Source organism: Schistocerca gregaria, chromosome 8, assembly GCF_023897955.1.
Source record: "Schistocerca gregaria isolate iqSchGreg1 chromosome 8, iqSchGreg1.2, whole genome shotgun sequence".
Taxonomy (NCBI): Eukaryota; Metazoa; Arthropoda; class Insecta; order Orthoptera; family Acrididae; genus Schistocerca; species Schistocerca gregaria.
Window position 1 is genome coordinate 119,014,258 of NC_064927.1, and position 23,559 is coordinate 119,037,816.

Below are 23,559 nucleotides of genomic sequence, written 5' to 3' on the forward strand. Positions count from 1 at the left end.
CAGGAAGGGGAAACTTTATTGAAACATTCCTGGGGTCAGATACATCACATGATCACACTGACAGAACCATAGGCACATAGACACAGGCAACAGAGCATGCACAATGTCGCCACTAGTACAGTGTATATCCACCTTTCGCAGCAATGCAGGCTGCTATTCTCCCATGGAGACGATCGTAGAGATGCTGGATGTAGCCCTGTGGAACGGCTTGCCATGCCATTTCCACCTGGCGCCTCAGTTGGACCAGAGTTCGTGCTGGACGTGCAGACCGCGTGAGACGACGCTTCATCCAGTCCCAAACATGCTCAATGGGGGACAGATCCGGAGATCTTGCTGGCCAGGGTAGTTGACTTACACCTTGTAGAGCACGTTGGGTGGCACGGGATACATGCAGACGTGCATTGTCCTGTTGGAACAGCAAGTTCCCTAGCCGGTCTAGTAATGGTAGAACGATGGGTTCGATGACGGTTTGGATGTACCATGCACTATTCAGTGTCCCCTCGACGATCACCAGAGGTGTACGGCCAGTGTAGGAGATCGCTTCCCACACCATGATGCCGGGTGTTGGCCCTGTGTGCCTCGGTCGTATGCAGTCCTGATTGTGGCTCTCACCTGCACGGCGCCAAGCACGCATACGACCATCATTGGCACCAAGGCAGAAGCGACTCTCATCGCTGAAGACGACACGTCTCCATTCGTCCCTCCATTCACGCATGTCGCGACACCACTGGAGGCGGGCTGCACGATGTTGGGGCGTGAGCGGAAGACGGCCTAACGGTGTGCGGGACCGTAGCCCAGCTTCATGGAGACAGTTGCGAATGGTCCTCGCCGATACCCCAGGAGCAACAGTGTCTCTAATTTGCTGGGAAGTGGCGGTGCGGTCCCCTACGGCACTGCGTAGGATCCTACGGTCTTGGCGTGCATCCGTGCGTCGCTGCGGTCCGGTCCCAGGTCGACGGGCACGTGCACCTTGCGCCGAACACTGGCGACAACATCGATGTACTGTGGAGACCTCACGCCCCACGTGTTGTGCAATTCGGCGGTACGTCCACCCGGCCTCCCGCATGCCCACTATACGCCCTCGCTCAAAGTCCGTCAACTGCACATACGGTTCACGTCCACGCTGTCGCGGCATGCTACCAGTGTTAAAGACTGCGATGGAGCTCCGTATGCCACGGCAAACTGGCTGACACTGACGGCGGCGGTGCACAAATGCTGCGCAGCTAGCGCCATTCGACGGCCAACACCGCGGTTCTTGGTGTGTCCGCTGTGCCGTGCGTGTGATCATTGCTTGTACAGCCCTCTCGCAGTGTCCGGAGCAAGTATGGTGGGTCTGACACACCGGTGTCAATGTGTTCTTTTTTCCATTTCCAGGAGTGTACTTAAAGCTAACTAACCTAAGGACAACACACACAACCATGTCCGAGGCAGGATTTGAACCTGCGGTTCCAGACTGTATCGCCTAGAACTGCTCGGCCACCACAGCCGGCTGTTTTCATGGGCTATGATTTAATAAACGAAATTTATTGTTTCACAATGGAATTCGCTCGCTGTATATCGTGAACTGCCCCTGCTGCGCCTACCGAACACAGCAAATATGTTGAGAGAATGAGCTCCGGGATACACGGCAGACGCCGGTCTTCTTGAACAATAATGGTTCTGATTTTTCTTGTATCTTTCGAGAAAGTTATCAAGGAAAGTAGTAACATTCGTCAATTAGCTCCATTAAGCAAAACGTAAAATCGATTTTACTAAAATATAAGCAGAAATGGCTTGACTACGCTTATGTAGTAGCGATGAGAAAGAGATCGCAATTAAATATTTTTCCGAGTTATCTGGGTTCTCTATGACTAGACTGATCCTATTACTGAGGAGAAGCTCAGGAAAGAGAACCATTATAAGTAGCAAATGTCACGATCAAGAGTGCACAAAGTCTTGCGTTTGAGGGTACTTCCTCATGGTTACACGGTGCAACTGCTTCAGGCACTAAAAGCGATGGGCAGACCTCAGACCGAACATTTTACAGCCAAGACTGACACAAACAACGACTTTTTGGAAAGAATTTGTTTCTTCAGTGAGGCAACTTGTCACGTAACCGCCAAACTGAACTGCCATATTGTTCGTGCTTGTATATCAGGACGTCCTCGCGTAACAGATGAAGTGGAAAGGGCAGCCCAAATGTCAATTTGTGGTTCGGAATCAGTCAAAACTGCGTCAATGGACCATTCATTCTTTCTCAGCTGGTCTACCTTCAATAGGAAGTTACCGGTGCCATAATTAGAACATTTCTTTAAACTCAGTACCGCCATTAGACTGTTGTTTATTTGCAGTGTTAATTTTACACTTACACGATCATGATTGATTTCGGCTTCAAAGTGTTAAACAGTGCCTAAGATGGCATACTCTCGCATTTAAAATACACTATTAGACACATAGTGTATTTTAAATACGAGAGTATACCATCTTCAGCACAGTATAACACTTAAAACACTTGATAATGGCACTTTGACGCCGAAATTATGATAGTGTAAATGTAACACTGCAAATAAACAACAGTCTAATGGCGGTACTGACTTTAAAGAAATATATTATGACTGTGGCCCCGCATTATGAAAAAAATAATTAGATCACTTCTATCACCATGTCGCTGATCGTTAAGTATCCGCCCATTTCTGGATGAAAATTTTCCTGATAGGTGGACTGGACGAGATGATCTGATTCGGCGGCAGCCACGATCAGCTGACTTCACATGACAATACTTCTTCCTAAGCAATTTTGTAAAGGTGCAGGTGTACTGAACCATGGTTCCAGACCTGTAGGAGTTTAAGAAAGGCATTTTCATTGCACACAAATATGTAGCCGTGGATTTACTGGAGCGCATACTATTAGATCAAAAGCATCCAGACATCACTGCGTATGCGGAACTGACTACTACGACAGGCGGGTCTACGAATGTAAAAGGAGGCGGAGAGAATTGTATTGTCAGTGGAGAAACAGTAACAGCAGAGTGGATCGGTTAGAGGGGCTCAAAGAGCTTTGAACGTCATTGAATGTCATGAGTAACAAATCCATCATGGATGTTTCAATGCTTTTAAAGCTAATACATTTAAATGTTACTTATGTGATTGTGAGGCCCGCACACCCGTCTAACGCACGGCTTTCCTGGCGGGAAGGGGCGCCTGGTCCCCGGTACGAATCCGCCCGGCGGACTTGTGTCGAGGTCCGGTGAGCCGCCCAGTCTGTGGATGGTTTTTAGACGGTTTTCCATCTGCCTCGGCTAATGCGGGCTGGTTCCCCTTATTCCGCCTCAGCTACACTATGTCGGCGATTGCTGCGCAAACAAGTTCTCCACGTATGCGTACATCACCATTACTCTACCACGCAAACATAGGGGTTACACTCGTCTGGTGTGAGACGTTCCCTGGGGGGCGTCCACCGGGGGCCGAACCGCACAATAACCCTGGGTTCAGTGTGGGGCGACGGAGGGGTGAAGTGGACTGCGGTAGTCGTCGTGGGGTTGTAGACCACTGCAGCTGTGGCGGGGACGGAGTCTCTCCGTCGTTTCTAGGGCCCCGGTTAACATACAATACCATACAATGTGATTGTGAAGTCGGAAGAAGGCGGAACAACCGCGGCTATTCCAAGAGCAGGCAGATCTCATGCATTGACGGACACGGATATTGTGCACTGCAAAGAGTGGTTGTAAAAAAGCACATGCAATCACTTGCAGGCTACAGGCAGTCCAGGTAACACAATGACTATGCATAGGAAGTTACAAAGAATGGGGTACATGGTTGAGCAGGTTCTCGTAAGCCACACGTTTGTGCAGTCAAAACTGACACTTCAGGTAGTGTAAGGAGCAAAGTCATTACACAGAGCATGACTAGACACTGATTAGAAGTGATGAATCACTCTATACACGGTGAGGATCCGATAGAGGGTCTGGTGAATGCCTGGATAACACTGCCTGTCATGATGTATAGTGCCAACAGTGTAGTAGAGAGGGAGTATGAGGGTGTTTTTCGTGGTTGGGTTTGGTCCCCATATTTCGCTAAGAAAACGCTAAATACGAAATGAAATGAACACATTTTACAACGTTCTGTGGTGCATAGACTAGAGAAACAGTTCGGAGGTGAAGATTGTTTGTACGAGACTGACAACGTACCATGTTTTCAAGTAGCACCTTTGAGAAAGTGGTTCGTAGACAGTAACATTCCTGAAGTAGACTGACCTACGCAGAGTCCTGATTTGATCCCAATAGAACACATCTAGGTGAGTTACAACGTCGACTTAGCTTCAGACCTCAGCGTCCATCATCACTGCAGTCTCTGATTTTGGCTGTTGAGGGAGAATGGGCTCCCATCCCTCCACAGACACTCAGATACATTGAAAGAGTTCCCAGCAGAGTTCAACTCAGCATGAAGGGGATGCCCACAGTTTCGACCTGAGCCCATGGAACACTTTTGGGCAGAGTTGGGCTTCTTCCATTCGTTGTTCTACTTTCCACAGTTTCAGTTTCTTAGCCGCGCTGTGTAGCCGCCAGGTCAAAGGCGCCTTGCCACGGTTCGCAAGGCTACCCCCGTCGGAGGTTCGAGTCCTCCCTCAGGCAAGGCTGTGTGTGTTGTCCTTAGCGTAAGTTAGTTTAAACTTGATTAAGTAGTGTGTAAGCCTAGGGACCGATGACCTCAGCAGTTTGGTCCCATAGGAACTTACCACAAAATCAATCAGTTTCTTAATTTCTTGTCCAGCATGCGGAAAATCTTGGGGTTCTTTCCACAGCTGAGGTAACGTTTGTGCAGAAAATGTGAGCACCAGTCGCACTTTCCTGCTTGTTTAAAACCACAACCGGTCTCTACCCCCGAGGCCGTTATCTAATATCTCAGGCTTCCTGAGAAGACACGGTGCAGCACACAGCTTTCTCTTCTCAGATACTGTATCGTAAGGTGACCAATAGGCGACGTTTGCTTACAAAAGGATAGCAGGCATAGCGCAAGAAAGACAAATCAAATCAGTATCTCTTTCTCGATATTACTGCCAGATTCCAATGAACGGCTCCTCTTTGATATGTACTCTACTGGCCGTTACAATCTGCAACACATCTAGCAGCAACAGTGATATAACCCTGCTGGGCATCGAGTCGAAATGAGTTTGGACAACAGACATGGGTACCTCATTCTATACCAGATATCATAAACGTTGTGGCTGGCGAGTGGTAGCGTGCCAGTCTGTCGGCAATCCGCAACCAGACGTTTCCAATCGTTGAGAGATCTGGAGAACGGGCTGGTCAGAGCAACAGTCGCACTCTGTCTTGAGATGTCATAACAGCCTTGCATTGTTTTCTGAAAATATGACGTCACAGAGATCTTAAACAAAGAGTGTAGCCACCAACACGTCATAAATACGCTACTGGACATTAAAATTGCTACACCAAGAAGAAATGCAGGTGACAATCGGGTATTCATTCAACAAATATATTACACTAGAACTGACATGTGATTACATTTTCACGCTAATTGGGTGCATAGATCCTGAGAAATCAGTACCCAGAACAACCACCTCTGGCCGTAATAACGGCCTTGATACGCCTGGGCATTGAGTCAAACAGAGCTTGGATGGCGTGTACAGGTACAGCTGCCCATGCAGCTTCAACACGATACCACAGTTTATCAAGAGTAATGACTGGCGTATTGTGACGAGCCAGTTGCTCGGCCACCATTGACCAGACGTTTTCAGTTGGTGAGAAATCTGTGGAATGTGCTGGCCAGGGCAGCAGTCGAACATTTTCTGTATCCAGAAAGGCCCATAAAGGACCTGCAACATGCGGTAGTGCATTATACTGCTGAAATGTAGGGTTTCGCAGGAATAGAATATGGTAGAGCCACGGGTCGTAACACATCGGAAATGTAACGTCCACTGTTCACAATGCCGTCAATGCGAACAAGAGGTGACCGTGACGTGTAACCAATGGCACCCCATACCATCACGTCGTGTGATACGCCTGTATGGCGGTGACGAATATAACCTTCGAACGCACGTTCACCACGATGTCGCCAAACACGGATGCGACCATCATGATGCTGTAAACAGAACCTGGATTCATCCGAAAAAATGACGTTTTGCTATTGTTGCACCCAGGTTCGTAGTTGAATACACCATCGCAGGCGCTCCTGTCTGTGATGCAGCGTCAAGGGTAACCGCAGCCATGGTCTCCGAGCTGATAGTCCATGCTGCTGCAAACGTCGTCGAACTCTTCGTGTAAATGGTTGTTGTTGTGGTTGGCAGGAGCGGCAACGCCATGTTACTAGAGGAGGCCGAAAGGCACGCGATTTAGCTCACGCAGGCTGGCCTGAGGTCTGGAACAGGACAAGGAAATTATAATTTAGAAACAACGGACGTAGCTAGTGGAATACTTTAATCCATTAATGATGAACGTCGCTCTTGACGGTACATAGTTCACAATATCAATAGTACCTGATAATGGCGCCTTGCTAGGTCGTAGCAAATGACGTAGCTGAAGACTATGCTAACTATCGTCTCGGCAAATGAGAACGTAAGTAGGCAGTGAACCATCGCTAGCAATGTCGGCCGTACAACTGGGGCGAGTGCTAGGAAGTCTCTCTAGACCTGCCATGTGGCGGCGCTCGGTCTGCAATCACTAATAGTGGCGACACGCGGGTCCGACGTATACTAACGGACCGCGTCCGATTTAAAGGCTACCACCTAGCAAGTGTGGTGTCTGGCGGTGACACCACAGTTGTTGTCTTGCAATCGTCCCCATGTGTTGACTCAGGGATCGTGACGTGGCTGCACGATCCGTTACAGCCATTCGGAAAAGATGTCTGTCATCTCTACTGCTAGTGATACGAGGCCGTTGGGATCCAGCACGGCGTTCCGTATTACCCTCCTCAACCCACCGATTCTATATTCTGCTAATAGTCGTATCTCGAACAACGCAAGCAGCAATGTCGCTATACGATAAACCGCAATCGCGATAGGCTGTAATCCGACCTTTATCAAAGTCGGAAACGTGATGGTACCCACTTCTCCTCCTTGTACGAGGCATCACAACAACGTTTCATCAGGCCACGCCGGCCAACTCATGTTTGTGTATGAGAAATCGGTTGGAAACTTTCCTCATGTCAGCACGTTGTAGGTGTCGCCACCGGCGCCAACCTTGTGGGAATGCTCTGAAAAGCTAATCATTTGCATATCACAGCATCTTCTTCCAGTCTATTAAATTTCGCGTCTGTAGAACGTCATCTCCGTGGTGTAGCAATTTAATGGCCTCCACATACGGATACGTCCATCGTGATGCTGCACGCAAAACAGGGAGTCATCTGGTAAAATGTCGAGGTGCTGCTCCTGACATTGGGTGCATCTCTGTGGCTTGCGCCTCTGCCTGCTGCCGCCATCAAGGAAATCTGCAACAACAGTCGCTGTGCTGACAGTCCATGGTGCTCCTAAAATTCTCACACTGTCTGTGTGGACATTCGTCTTGCTGTAAACGAGACCATTTTTTGATTCAGATGCATGACGTGGCTACGCCAGCGCGCACGATCGAGTCAACAATATGTCAGTTCTCTCTGGCGCTAGTCATATGGAGCCGTTCAGCTCTACGTGGCGGAGTGTGGCCTTTTTGAACCTATATCTGCATGACATGGAATCCTGGCCAATACGGGCAGCAGTATCGATAAACGGGGAACCGCAGTCTCAATAGGTCATGATCCTACCGCTGTCGAATTCTGAGACGTGCTGGCAGCTTTTCTTCTTACACAAGACCTGACACGATCTTCTCATAAACAATCGACACTGAATGCAATTTCCGAATGTAAAACACAATGCATAATATTTCCTCATACAGGGTGAACCAGAAATTCATAAACAAAATTGCAGTGGCTCTTCAGAGATATTTGGTATCAGGCATTTGTGATCTTCGGTGGCTCGTTACGCAGCAATGAAGTAATTATGTTTTATTCAGTTTGCCATCCCAATTATCTTTATTTACGAGAAAAATCTTCACGGCACTGAAAACGTCTGTAATACAACAGAAAAGACAGACCAATGTAAAACTCGTCAGATGCAAAAGTAGAGTGTAGACGTTGCGGCTTCCATCTTTTGTCTTTTAAAGAAATGAACGTGGCAACAGGAGTAGCACAAATTAAAACAGCTGCCTGATTTCTGATTCCCAATCAACAGATACATGTGATCTTACCTGCTGATCTTTTACTGTCTTGACCTTGGCCAGCATCGGACCTCATCTCTTCTAGCAGGTGTTTCTGATTCTTGCTTAAACGGTTGGCAATAGGGGAATTCTAGAGACCAGAAGTCGAACGTATCTATTAAAATCTTGCATATATTTCAATAAAGACACACATGGAAAACAAGGCAGCCTGTTACAATCAAAATACCGGGTACTACATACATAGCGATACCGTAAACCTGATACGGAGAGCGTCTTGCTGCAGGACAAGACAAATGGAACAATTTCGAATATAAATGAGCGTTCTGTTAACTCGTCCATCCCTTGATCAGAGAGAGAGAGGTTTGTATACACTGAAATATTAACCCGAAAAAGAATAAACTGAAGCCCAGGTAGGGGGCACTAGACAGCACTATCGAGGAAGCATGATTAGCTTTTTCGCGTCTCCCAATCGATATGCAAACCTACGCGTTTGTGATGGTTCGCGACCGAAATAACCGTTGTTGCGTTACATTTACAGTGAAGCAGCTGGAACATACAAATGATGGCAACTTTTGTTTTTCTGATCTCCACGGACATGCTTCAAGTAACCGCTGCAAGCAACTGAAAATTAGAGAACCTTTCCCATCAGTTTTGTTACCGACAGTACCGCAGTTCAGTAGGCGTCCGTCGGCAGAAAGAGGACCCCGTAGCCAACCTAGCCAAGGCGATGGTTAAGTTTCGTTCCTGCCCACAACGTCTGGTTTCACGGTTCCAAAACTGGCTTCCTGGAGTGGCAGCAACTCGTCGAAAAGGGAGAGACAGTCTGGTGTCCCTCCGCCAAGAAGAATCCGTGGTCTGGACTTCATAATAACGGCTCGAACAGCCTTTGTGGCTGTTCGCGATATTGCAAATTATTGGGCATATTTAAATGAAGGCTCGTAAAATTACTCCGACACCACGAGAAAACATTCTTCTGGCTAGGCAAGTCTACGGTGATAACTGACTGCCGCGAAAATTTCGTTTGATATAATTTAATTTACGATAAATTTTATCGCCTTTCTCAATATTACTTGGATCGAACTTTGTGGCACATCAAACAATTCGTAAATTTACGTATAATTTGAATCTGCTGTCATAAAAATAAAATGTATTTTGAGACTCTCTATTTGTCAGGAAGGCTGGACAAAGAGGCAGTCGTTCCTGCTGCACACGTTGTGGTAAGCCAGAGAAAAGTCTCTGCTGCATAAGCGTAATAAGCTTGCAGTCGGTGGGAGATCATATCACCATATGGTCGTTGTGCCGCTGTTCCACATCAGCCAAGTCTTCATTAGTAAACCTATTCGTACTGTTGTGTATCGCTGTTAACGTACAGTTAACTCAGTCGTAATAAAGAACGAGACAGAACCGAGTAGTACTGAATACAGTCTTGAGGTCGAAGAGTAAAGTTACTGTTGTCAACAAGAATTAAGATCAGTGAATGGAAACAAGAATTTCCAAACAAGACACACAGTGCTTGCCGACATTTGCAGTGTAACGCGGACATTTTCAGTGCAATGCAAACACAAATATAAATGAGGGCAAGAAATCAAACGGCAGGTAACGGCTCCGTGACGAGACCACGGATCTCTTATACCAAAAATACTCAGAAAATATCCTTAAACAACCTCCTAAATTTTGTTTGTGGGGTTTTGCTTCAACCTTTAGACAGAATCAAGAAGGCGTTACTCTTACATATTTCCTGCGGTTGCGCTCAAAAGCTCAAGCCGAGCATATCCGAGAGTGTAGTACATTGCATGCCGACTTGACTTTCGTCGCATGCCGCCTTCATGAAGCTGCAGCACCGATGACCGGCAGTGTACAACTCCGGGTCGCGGTACGCCCCCACCATTGCAGTCGTAGCGACCTCGTCTGTGCCTGCTGCGCTAATGGCTGTCGCGTGGTCTGCAACGATCCATGAGCTGGCAATTTGAGGCGCGCCACAAGCTAACGGCTGAGAACGCTCCGATGTGAGGACAGCTGCGGTGGAATGCGCGCAGGCGACTTATAGTCGTTACCGTACCTGAGACCTGAGGAACGTCATTTCCAGAAGGAAAAGTCTGAAACTAGTTCCTGTCATTCTAGTACGAAAACCAAAGAGCCATAGAGAAGGAAGATTAGGGCTTATAACTGCCCGAGAGCTGTAAGAACATTAGTGGCCGAGCACAAGTTCTGACTGAGAAAAGGATGGAAACCGAAATCGTCAGTGTCATATCAAAGGAGTCATTCTCGCATTTTCTGTAAGCTTTTCACGAAAACCAAAGAAAACCTAAATGTGGGTGGTCATACTAGAATTTGAACTTCAGCGCTCCCAAATGAAAGTTTAGTGTCTTTCTTTTATGACACTATTCTCGGTCAAATGGTACACATTTGAATGTAAATGTACGTCTAAAACAGAGGGATGTTATGTTGTGTTAACCGGGGACCTAGAGACGACGGAGAGGCTTCGTCCACGCCGCAGCCGAAGTGATCCGCAAACCCACGACGACTACCGCAGTCCACTTCACCCCTCCGCCGCCCCACACCGAACCCAGGGTTATTGTGCGGTTCGGCCCCAGGTGGACCCCCCCAGGGAACGTCTCACACCAGACGAGTGTAACCCCTATGTTTGCGTGGTACAGTAATGGTGGAGTACGCATACGTGGAGAACTTGTTTGCGCAGCAATCGCCGACATAGTGTAGCTAAGGTGGAATAAAGGGAACCAGCCCGCATTTGCCGAGGCAGATGGAAAACCGCCTAAAAACCATCCACAGACTGGTCTGCCCACCGGACCTCGACACAAATCTGCCGAGCGGATTCGTGCCGGGGACCGGCGCTCCTTCCCGCCCGGAAAGGCGTGCGTTAGACCGTACGGCCAACCGAGCGGGCAAATACAGGGGACTGTAGTTAACTGAAATTTGATATTTCGGTAAGGTAAGCGTTAATTAATAAGTGAAAATGTTACAATGTCGTAATGTTTTTCTAAATTCAGTCCAGAAGAGAGAGAGGGAGATGAAAGTAACTTAAAAGGTGCTGTAATATTCCTTCGTAAAATTTAATATTTGCATAAAATTCTGTGTAATGATTCCGGACCAAAGAATCCATACTTTAACATTTACAGTATTTTTAATAATAAACGAAGACATTCCCTTCAGTTCTGTCGAGGGTAGCTAGGAAATGCCTACCTGCTCTCTTCCATCTTGCTTTCGCCATGTAAGCTTCGTACTCTGCAGCTCTGTACAAGTTATGATATATTAAGTTAATTATCAAACAAAATGTGTTTCAATATTTTCTTGTCATACATTCCACGTATTTATGCTAACTACCAATTTATTAACAATATCATTTTTCAGTTCTTTGTGGGACACAACACTTCGACGAGGCACCGATCCACCCTTAGCTTGATTTTGTTACAAATTTTCAGTTTATTTTTTTGTCATTGTACAAACTGAACCTGCGGTCATTCGCAGAAATTCGAGAATTTTAACTTATTTATTTATTTAATCATATGGCTAGGGTCCCCCGTCGGACAGACCGCTCGCCGGTGCCAGTCTTTCAATTTGACGCCACTTCGGCCACCTGCAGTCGATGAGGATGATATGATGATGATGAGGACAGCACAACACCCAGTCCCTGGGAGGAGAAAATTGCCTGCCCCAGCCAGGAATCGAGCCCGGGCCCAGAGAATTGACAATGCGTCACGCTGACCATTCAGTTACCGGGGTGGATGAGAATTTTAACTAATTACACACCATAGAGCGATTACTAGATCGTGATATGCAAGATACATTTCAAAATTCCATCGGTCTACATCATTAGTTGCGCTAGGCCAAATACATCGTGCATCTTCAATGCCGGCCGCTGTGGCAGAGCGGTTCTAGGCGCTTCAGTCCGGAACCGTGCGACTGCTGCGGTCTCAGGTCTGAATCCTGCCACGGGCATTTATGTGTGTCATGTCCTTAGGTTAGTTAGGTTTAAGTAGTTCTAAGTCCTAGGGGACTGATGGCCTCAGATGTTAAGTCCCATAGTGCTCAGAGCCACTTGAACCGTTTGAGCAGATGGAGGTGGAAAGTAAGTCACAGTGCGGTACGATTTTTGGTGGATTTTCACTCTGAAGGATCTCTCTTCATTTTATAACTATATAAAACTTGTAGAATTCTCCCCGAGTCAGGTCGTAGGTTCTCCGTGATATTTCGACAAAACAGACTCGTTGCCATCTTCAGGTGGTTCTTGATGACTGCTGCTCAGCGCCCTATATACGTTGTGCGTTACCCCTCCATAAATCAGTTCTTGTCGCTGCCCATGCAGCCGCTGTCGTGGTGGTAGTGGTGGGTGTGGCGATGCCATCGGCAACATCCCCAGAAAAGTCAGGTGATCTTGGCGCGACATAACGTCAGGTGTGTGTTTCGCCCCCCCCCCCCCCCCAACACCTTGACGTTACTGGGTACAGAAAAGGTCTTTTCAGGCCATGGATACACAAAAAAAAACTGTCACTGCAGAAAGGTATACACTTAGAAAATTGCACACACAGGAGAAGAGAGGTGCCATCAATGCAAACGCTGCACTAAATTACGTCAGATTAGCAAATCAGTCGTGGTCGACCATAGTATAACAACTAGCCATACTATAGATTACAACAGAAGCAAGATACTTGGACAATCTCTGGATTAAAGAAGCCATTGAAGTTAGTCCAGAACGGTACATTTAACGGATACAGCGGCCTATAGGTGAGTCAGACGTGGTACGCTGCAATCAGCCGAGGAAAAGCGAAGGACTGCTGTGCATTTTGGTCAGCACGCGGCTACGATAGCACCGAGGCTGGAGGCCGAGAGTTTGCAACAGGGCTTCGCCACCTCGACCACTGCCATCAGACCCCATGATAGCTGAACGAATACCGACAAGAAGGGACGATGCAGGAGACCCGCACCGCCGTACTAGGAAACGTCCTAGTGGAGGTGGTTTGCCATTGCCTTCTTCCGACTGTAATGGGGATGAATGATGATGATGAAGACGACACAACAACACCCAGTCATCTCGAGGCAGGAAATATCCCTGACCCGGTCGGGAATCGAACCTGAGACCCCGTGCGCGCGGAGCGAGAACGCTACCGCAACACCACGAGGTGCGGGCATACCAACAAGAGGCAGGATGGTGGAGAGGGTAACGGTCAGTATATATACGATGCCGACCTGAGCAGAGCAGAAAAGCAGTTACCATGAACAAACATGGCAAGCAGTCTCTTTGCCGAAATATCGTATAGAACTTACAAAGTGTCCCAGGGTGAACAGTCCGAGGATTTTACAACTTCAAAATACGCCGGTGAAACATAATATTTTATACACGCTCCTCACGTTCTGTAAAATTACGTTTAGGCTCTAAGACAAAAAAAGACGACTTACCAGGAAGGAGTTATCCAAATGGGACGAAAATCGGTAAATGTGACGCACATGCACAGGCAAACAAATGGTTACAATTTCAGAAACATTGGTTCCTTTAGTCACGAAAAAGAAATTCACAAATTGAGCAAGTCTGTGATTAGATATCATGCAAACAAAATTCTGTACATTTGGCGGGTTAGATCATCAAAATTCTGAGCTGATTGGAGAGTCCTGCCCATTGTGCTCCAAAAGTTCTCAACTGGCGAGAGATATGGCGACAGATCCGACGATCTTACTGGCCAAGGTAGGGTTTGGCAAGCACGAAGACACACAGTAGAAACTCTCGTCAAGTGCTGGCAGGCACCGTGTTGCTTAAGTGTAAGCCTAGGATTGCTCTTGCTGTGAATAGCAACAAAATGGGGCGCAGAATATCATCGACACACAGCCGTGGTGTAGGGGTGCCGTGGATAACAAACAGATGGGTCCTGATGTGAAATGAAGTCGCACCCTAGACCATCACCCCTTGCAAGGAGCGAGTATTTAAATATGGTCCAGCTGGGTCATTCGGTGTCACTTCTGTCAATGACGTTGCATCATGTAGTTCAGGCCCCACGAGAAATACGGGCCCCACAACGAACTTGGTGTGGCACTAGTCGGCTTGTCCGCCACACTCGGGGATTGTTCGGGACCATGTTGGCGGGAGTATTGTACTCACAGGTCACGTGTGATATTCACCATCTGCAAGGCTTTTTTCCCTTTATTGTCATTTCATGCCTCAGCTGAGTCAGGCCGGCAGCGGCCTACATACGCCGCTCTTCAGCCAAGAGACACAACATACAGACATAGAAGACAGAGAAACATAAAAAGTGTGGTAAATACATGATGAGCATTCCACAATATTTAGAAGTCGTTCGATGGAAGGCACTGTAAATAAAGGGTGTCACCAGTTGAACAACGAAAACGTCCAGTTGGAGACGCGAATGTAGGATAACACTGATGAAACCACACAGCTGAGAAACACTAACGCACAGAAACACTGGTGACGATCATCGGCGAAGCAGTCACAAACACACAGATGAAGGGGGGAGGGAGGGGCCTGCCTGCAGGTGGAAGGGAGAGGTAGAAGGGCCGGAAGGACGAGGGTGGAGCCAGTGGGAGAAGGAAGGGTGAGTGGGGGGAGGAGAGGGGGGGTTGGAAGCCTGGGGAGGGGGGCTGGGAGACATGGAAGACAGGAGGGGAAAAAAGGAAGGTAAGGAGGGAGATAGGGAGCCCTGAGGGAAAGGGGAGAATGGGAGGGGAGAGTCAGAACTGGTAGGAGGGGTAGATGGACGGAACAAGGATATCATCAGGGAGGGGGAGTTGGTGGAAGCCACCTTGGGCAAAGGTATGGAGGGTGTGAAGATGGAGAGCAGGTGGGATGCAACAATACAGGTGCAGCAGCAGGGGGTGTGGGGGATCAAGCTTGCGGGAGTTGTAAAGGATTCGTACCCATTCGAGGAAAAGGAGATTGTGCAGGAAGGGAATCAAGTCATACAGGATCTGCGTGGGGGATTGGAGATGGATGCACTAGGTGAGGCGAAGTGCATGGTGTTCAAGAATTTGAAGGGACTTATAGAAGGTCGGAGGGGCGGAAATCCAGGCAGGATGGGCATAGCAGAGAATGGGGTGGATGAGGGATTTATACGCATGGATGACAGTGGAGGGGTCCAGACCCCACGTGCGGCCAGAGAGGAGTTTGAGGAGGCAGTTGGGAGTGTGCCTTGGCTTGGATCGTCTGGAGATGGGGGGGTCCAGGAAAGGCGACGGTCAAGGATGACACCATGGTACTTGAGGGTGCGGTTGAGGTAAATAGAATGGTCATAGATGGTGACATAAAAATCAAGGAGGGAGAAGGAAGGGGTTGTTTTGCCTACAATGATTGCCTGGGTTTTGGAAGGATTGCCCTTGAGCAGCCACTGGTTACACCAAGTTGTGAACTGGTTAAGATGCTGGGAGCATTGCAGGGTGGGGGTGAGGGCAAAGAAGGAAGTGTCATTGGCGTTCTGAAGAAGGAGGATGGGGGGTGAAGGCGGCAGCATGTTCGCTGTGTATAGAAGATATTGAAGAGAGGAGAGGATGGAACCTTGGAGCACACCAGTGGAGAGGTGGAAAGAGTAGGAATTCGTCTTATGGATGGTGACATAGGAAGGAGAGTGAGAAAGGAAGGAGGCTATCACACAGATGTGGTTAATAGGAAGGGCGAAGGTTTGGAGCTTGAAGTAGACTGGAATGGCATAGACGGTCATAGGCATGCTCAAGGTCGAGGGAGAGGAAGATGGCAGAGTGACGGGAATTCAGTTGTTCAGAGAGGTGTTGAGTGAGGTGAAGGAGGTCATAGGCAGTGAAGGCTGGTCGAAAGCCACATTGGGTAGAGGGAAAGAGGTGGTGCTGGTGGAGGTATCAGTGGATGCATCGGGTGAGGATGGATTCCAGGACCTTGCTGAAGACCGAGGTAAGGCTGATGGGACTATAGGAGGAGACAGCGGATGACGGTTTGTCGGGTTTGAGGACCATCAGGATCTGGGAGGTTTTCCACAGGTTGGGGTAGAAGCCGGTGGACAAGACCACATTATATAGTCTGGCCAGGGTGCAGAGGAAAAAGGTGGAAGCTTCATGGAGGTGATGCTAGGTAACACGGTCGTCACCGGGAGGGGTATTGCGTTTGGTGAGTAGTGTAGCAATCATATCTTGAGTGGTGATCTGGGTGTTGAGTTCAGTGTGTGTAATGTTGTCCAGGTACTGGAAGCCAGGAGCGAGTGGAGGGGCAGAGGTGTCAGTTCGATCATGGACATCAGGGAAGATGGAGTAATCGAACTGGGGATCATCAGGGATGGTAAAGATATCGGTAGGTAGGAATCAAAATCGTTGGCCTTACTAAGGTTATCAGGGAAGGGGTGGTCATCATGAAGGTAGGCGGCGGCGGAAGACTGACCAGTACGTAGATGAGTTAATAGGCAGGGTAGCATTAAGGAGAGTACACGTCTGTCGCCAGTCCCGGCGTTTCTTGGCTGCGAGCAAGTTTCGTGTGTGTCGTTGGAGTTTCCGGTGGCTTTGTAGTGTGTCCCGGTCCCACGTGTGAATGAATGAGCGGTATAGACGGTGGGATTCACGAAGGAAGAGGACGGCCTGTGGGGGTAAAGTGGAGTGGTGCGGGTGGATGGCGCCTGTAGGGATGTGTGCCTCCAGGTCTGCTGGAGAAAGGAGGCGGCACGGGTAACGTCATCGGGGTGGCAGGAATAGTCATGGGCATCCGCAAGACGCAAACTTACTTTATAACTGACTGTGAGCCTCCTATATATACACTTAGAGATGCAGACGCTTACACCACTGGCTGTAAACACGCTGTCAAGTTCCAAAGTCGCTGCCAGTTGGTTGCGGTTCTCTCACGCTCGTCTTACTCCCGTTGAGTACCAGCCGTTTCTGCCTGAAACAACTATCTTATTAATTTTGTTCTCAAGTACTAGTGCTTGTAGCATGAAACCACCGATGCTGCCGAAAGACAGATACATCTAGTGGTACAGTGAGGTACTTCTACGAATGTAGTGCATTGTAACAGTAATTAACAGATTTTATAGCAACAGTCGGCCTGGAGATCGTGTATGTGATTGTAGGAGATTGTGACATCCTTTTATAGCGGCCATACTAAGATCATCCGCACTGAAAGTAAGTACATCTCCAGTAAAGTTACTGTTACGTAAATTTGAGTTTGCCCTAGTACTGTTATGAGTGGTTTCGGGATGAAGCCACTGTGGCAGCATGCGGTTTTGATACAACATTTATTAAATTTTAGGTCCATTTCCACTTGTGATTTAGGTCTGTAATTTGCTTTAGGTGTTATGAGTTCATAGAAGATACGAGATGTGGGGTTGCGTCTAGGAAAATAGCGAATTTGCTTACAAATATATCACATGAAATGATGGGTGGTTGCAATTTCCCAGTGATTCCTAAGTCAAACCACCGCCTTAAAACAACTGATTGTTTGCTTTTCCCAATTTCTTCTTGAATTCGCTGCTTACTATGACAATAAAAGCTAATTTTGTGACAAAACAAAAAATTATATATTTTTTTCATGTTGTTCGGATGCCTTTTCTTAGTAGTGCGTGGAAATGAACTCTCGACTTTGGGGAGGTACAAAGAAGCGCGGTGAAAGTTTGCGTTCCTGCGTGAACGATGGCGTAGAACAATCTCGTCATCAGTGTGTTGTAAATGGCCACCAATACAGCAGTCACGGCATTCAGCTATATCTGACGAAAATGATTGAAGATTTAGTCGAAAGCTGGACATTTTACTCAGATTTTACGCAGTAAGAAAACCGAAAAATGTTTTACACACTGTAGTGTATTCATGAAATTAGCAAAAAAGTGGTTCAAATGGCTCTGAGCACTATGGGACTTAACATCGATGGTCATCAGTCCCCTAGAACTTAGAACTACTTAAACCTAACTAATCTAAGGACATCACACAGCACCCAGCCACCACGAGGCGGAGAAAATCCCTGACCCCGCCGGGAATCGAACGCGGGAACTCGGGCGTGGGAAGCGAGAACGCTACCGCACGACCACGAGATGCGGTCTGAAATGAGCAACATAATGCTCGTTATACGTATCTTCCGCAACGATAAATCTGTTTTTGACTTAATAAAAGCCACTTTCAGGCTTGATTTCGTAAGATAACTAGCTGTCCCCGGCAAGTATTGCAAAGCTTGTTTTTCTCCCTAAGCAGGTACACGTATACAGGGAGCGGCAAATAAAAGTGGCGTGAAGAACAGATTCCAGGGTACAAAGAGACACAGAAGAGGGAAGGGAATACAGTACTAACCTGACTATAGTCGATGGTAAAAGTGACCATCATTCGTCACTTGGCACCTTTGGGCCCTAGTCAGCAAGTTTCTGAAGGCGAAGCTGGGTTTGCTGGAATTGCTGCAGTCTCATCCGAAATGTTGTGCTGCAGTTCCTGAAGACTGAGGGTTGTTGCGATATTTCTTAGACTTCAGGGACACAACGTAATCGCACAGTGGTAGATCAGTTGACCTGGATGGGCAGTTACAGTCGCTAGCAGACTGACCCCTGCTAACAACTGTGGGGGCGAAGATTATGTAAATGTGTTCCAAGATTCTACCGGCTTCATGGGCAGTTGCCCCATTCTGTTGGAAGCAACTTTTATTCCTCCGTTAATGCTGCCACAAATGATTTCAAAAAATCCAGGCCACTTTTATTTGCGCCGTCCTGTACAAAGCGGACGTATATGCGTGTACAACATAAATGAAAGAGCAGACGGCCTTGCCGCAGTGGTGACACCAGCTCTCGTCAGATCGCTGAAGTCAAGCGCTGTCGAGCTTGGCTACCATTTGGATGGGTCACCGTCCCGGTTTGCCGGGTGCTGTTGGCAACCAGGGTGCATTCAGCCCTTGTGAAGCCAATGGAGGAGCCACTAGACAGAAGTAGCGACACTCGTCCGACAGCGGGCGGAGACCGGTGTGCTGACCGCATAAAGACTCTCTTCAACTTTGTGGACAATAAAATTAATAGAGGTGTTATCTAAAATACACGCACCATGTTAAAAGGCCTACCAATTGCTGCTAGTCAAGATATATTATTCAGCGAATGGCGTGTACTTTATATTGGCAAACGAAGGGTGCGTTGTTCTAAAATTTGCCTGCATCCAAGATAACGTTGTGTCGCAAAACGTGTATGCAAACGTGCATTACCCCAATGAAAAGATGCATCACAGTACAGCGATAACAGCCTGTGCAATGTAACCCTTAGGTGTAATGGGCGAATGAACTATGGAATAGGCAGCACACCGGGTCTTTTCAGGTTGCAACTGCTATCTCTATTGATTGAATTTCTCAGCAAACGGATTTTAACTTTTTTTTCTACCACCGAGGCCGGAAAGGTCGATGCTAGAATTGCGACATTTACATACCGCGCAGAGTGACATGTATCGATGCAGTGTTCTGTCACAGCCGATATATTAGCATGTAAGTGCCGCATGTAACTACGGCGTGCCATTCGTCTTAAGGACGGTGCTACTCGTCTGCCCGATGTACGGAAGGCTACACTGGAAGAGAATCTTGTAAACCGTAGCCATGCTGAGCATCTTTGACGCTGCTGTCTTCGGTGGGATGGGGGGGGGGGGGGGGGGAGACAAAAATCTGTATAACTTTGTGCTTAGTGAGGATGGATAGACACAGATGTAATCTATGCATACTCTTTGCCGCCAATCAACGTCTCTGGCAGTTGTGTATCTTTGTTTTAAAACGAAACGACATAACGAGTACTGTAGCTTCACTCTGTAAGCACGTTGTGAAAAGGCGAAACATTTATCAGAAGAAAAAGAAGAAGTAAACTTTATGCCGCTGCGCTCTCGAAGGTTAATGGGTCAGTTATTTCGCTACAAAGTTATACACTTCTCTCGAGAAATAGGAAAAATTCGTTCTCCAACATAGCGCATATGTTGCAAATCATTTTGTTTTCAGATAGTTCTAATGTCCGATAGAACAGACACTACTCGTATGTATGCACAGGTCTGTGATAGTGTGACAGCTCCATGTCATTTGCTTCAGTTTAACTGCACTAAAATCACCCGAACACCTATGGGAATCAATGATTTGAGAGTAGGAGGCTAATGGGCGAGGGTCGCTGTACTGCAGTGTGTGGAAATTTGGATCCCTCATGTATCGTGCCCGGATGGCCGAAGCGGCAGTTTACGCTTAGCAGCGGTGAGGCGCGGACGTCTCTTTGAGACCCGCCAGAGGAGATGCACACGGACAGTTGTTTACTACCAAGCCGTTGAGCCTCCTTAGGCAGATGTTGTAAATATGGTGCACTCCTGTAGACAGGCCAAGATCAAAATCTCTTTTCAACAGGTTCACGCCAGGCCACGCGCACTTGAGGCTGAACAATTCCTACAAGACAGTCTGCGTCTGGATCCCCTGGACGTCGTGGGCATCTGCTTCTCAATTATGACCAGCATCGTTTACATCAAGATGATAAATGCCGAGGTGTGCAGAACTCTGGTGAACAAGTTCGCGACCTCACTTAAGTTCAAACACTTCGATGGTCACATCGGGGTGTTACAGTGGACCATACAGGCCAATACTTGCACACACTTAGAGTCAACTCCCCTTTGAGGTGGTGGCCGAACTGCAGCTTTCCCACTGTACGGAAACGTGATCAGCCATGTTGGTGAGAAATTGTAGACGTTTGGGACTTCCAAGGTATACTATGATTTCCGCCAAATAAAAATCTAACCGACGTATCGTCCTACTCTAGCTCAGCGGTTGCCGTCCGGTAATAATGTCGGCAACTCGTGGGCTAGTGGTTAGCGTTGATGACTCTGGATCACGGGGTCCTGGTTTCGATTACTGGCCAGGTCTGGGATTTTCTCCACCCGAGAATTCTGGCTGTATGTGTTCTGCCCATCATTTCATCGTCATTCGGGAACATGGACAGAGAAAAATCACGCCGTTGAACGCCCCACGAACCATAATCATCATCATACGACAGTAATGGACGATTGCCAGCCATGCACGTGTTCTGGCTACGGATAGGAAGGCCATGTCAAGTCGACTGACACGAACTGCGATTGGAGTACGGTGCCACCGGCAGGCGGAGGCGACGATCCCCCCTTCAACTAGGTCAAAGTGGCGAAGACGTCCCCACCGGTCGAAGGAAACCACCGATCATCTGCAGATGCAATGAGGACGCGACCATGGTCACGACCCACCCCAGGCAACACCCACAACCACCTCAACGTGTTCGTCCACAACATGTGGTCATGCATTTTCTTGCTGAAAAATGCTGTCTAGGGTGTTATGCAGAGGCCGGCCGGAGTGGCCGTGCGGTTCTAGGCGCTACAGTCTGGAGCCGAGCGACTGCTACAGTCGCAGGTTCGAATCCTGCCTCGGGCATGGATGTGTGTGATGTCTTTAGGTTAGTTAGGTTTAATTAATTCTAAGTTATAGGCGACTGATGAGCACAGAAGTTAAGTCGCATAGTGCTCAGAGCCGTTTTGGTGTTATGCAGAAAGGGTATGGCTACGCAGGATGTCATTCACGTAGGTCACAATGGTCACAATACCCGGGACACGGACCAAATGTGGTTTGTGGTTGTACCCAGCAGCACCCCACACCATCAGGCTGGGTGTCTTGTGCGAATGCGGTCACTGTGATGACGCTCCCCCTGTCTGCTTCCGAACCAAAATGCTGCCATCATTTTCAGACAAGCGGATTTGACTGAAAACACTGATGCCATTCCAGTCGCCAGCGGTGTCGTTCCATACCCTATTGCCATCTATCCCATTCATTAAAGGTACACGCAGAAGTGGACGGCGCGCACGTTACGCACGCCGTCATAAACGGCGATGGACTGTCACCCTTGATACTGTACGACGTGTTACAGTGTTCCACAGTTGCGCCAGAGCTGGGGACGACGCAGATCTGTTCTGCAGTGCCATCCAGATGAGACGTCGATCTTCTCGGGGAGTGGTGTGGTTGAAGCGTCCTGAAACATCCCGTTGTGTTCTATGGCCTTCCATGAAGCATTCGGCGCACATCCGTTGCACTGCCAAAACACCTCGTCCCGAACGAGCAGCAATTTCCCAGATCAATCCATCACATTCTCTCACGGCAATAATACGCCCTCTTTCAAACACATTGATTTGACAGTACGGTTCGCGTATACGTCTGCGAGCCATCCTACACGTCTGCTCAAGTCACACTGATCCATTACTTTCGGTTTACAGCGACAACGAGCGCCGCAGGCAAATTTTACGGTTAAGTGGTGTTGGGCTGCGATATCAAAAATGGTTCAAATGACTCTGAGCACTGTGGGACTTAATATCTGAGGTCATCAGTCTCCTAGAACTTAGAACTACTTAAACCTAACTAACCTAAGGACATCACACACATTCATGCCCGAGGCAGGATTTGAACCTGCGATCGTAGCGGTCCGTGGTTCCAGGCTGAAGCGCCTAGAGCCTCTCGGCCACTCCGGCCGGCGCTGCGATATCAATGAACCGCCGACCGACGTGGTTCGAACGCTAATAATGTTTGCAGAACATACAAATGTACATGTTCTGTGAATATGGACGTCCTATCTCTAATGTTCAAAGCGCTCTGTCTTTTTTTTTTTTTTTTACATGAGTGTATATTCATATTTCTTCCTAAATCGCAGAAACCAAATTCCGCGATGTTTCCTACGAAAATGACTCGACTAATTTGCTTCCCCGTCGTGACCTTACTCGAATTTGTGCTTCGCCTGCAATGACTCGTCGTCAATGGGACATTAAACACCAATCTTGCTTTTACCTGCCTTCGAAACCGTCAGTCGGATCCGAGCGCCCTATTAACAGCCATAAGTGTGGTATTCCGGCACTCAGGATGTGGCTTTTAGGTAGTGCCCTGTGCACTCCCTGCTGCACACACAACTCACGAACGATCAAACAGGAAAATGTATGTGTAATGTTTATGTGATTCACGAACAGATGGCGCACATGACTTACCTGCCTGTCATAAGGTGATGACCGCATGTTGTCACAGAAACATAATAACCCCGTATCCAAGATGAGAGACTGCCATCACGTTCGGAGCTCGAAAAACAGCCCCAGAGAAATAAAGACTCAACACAAGAAAGTTTTATCTGACGACTTGTACCGATCATTGTCGAACCCAAGTGCAATACCTACCTTGATGCAGGAGAACGCCTTCATCTTGTTCCTGAAACAAAAGGAAAACAAAATTATCGTACGTAATACGAAGTATCTAAATAGCAATAAGAAAACAGCAGCTTTAAATAAACAATATCTCAATGCCATTCGTTTCACTGTTATCAGAGAAGTGGTGGTTAATAGAAAACGGGTCGCATGAGCATCCCATCCTTCCCATACCAGCTAACAAAGCGATTAACAGCTACATACGTACTCTGAAAAAGCATCGTGGAATG

General features: G+C 47.8%; 1 protein-coding gene across 1 annotated transcript in view; it reads right to left on the minus strand.

Moving 5' to 3' along the window:
- Positions 1-23,146, minus strand: part of LOC126285069 (transient receptor potential channel pyrexia-like) — a 136,408-nt gene extending 113,262 nt beyond the window's left edge. The window contains exon 1 of the mRNA XM_049984392.1: positions 23,120-23,146. Coding sequence (XP_049840349.1) covers positions 23,120-23,146 — 27 coding nt within the window. The remainder of the gene's footprint in view (positions 1-23,119) is intronic.
- Positions 23,147-23,559: the final 413 nt, after the last annotated feature.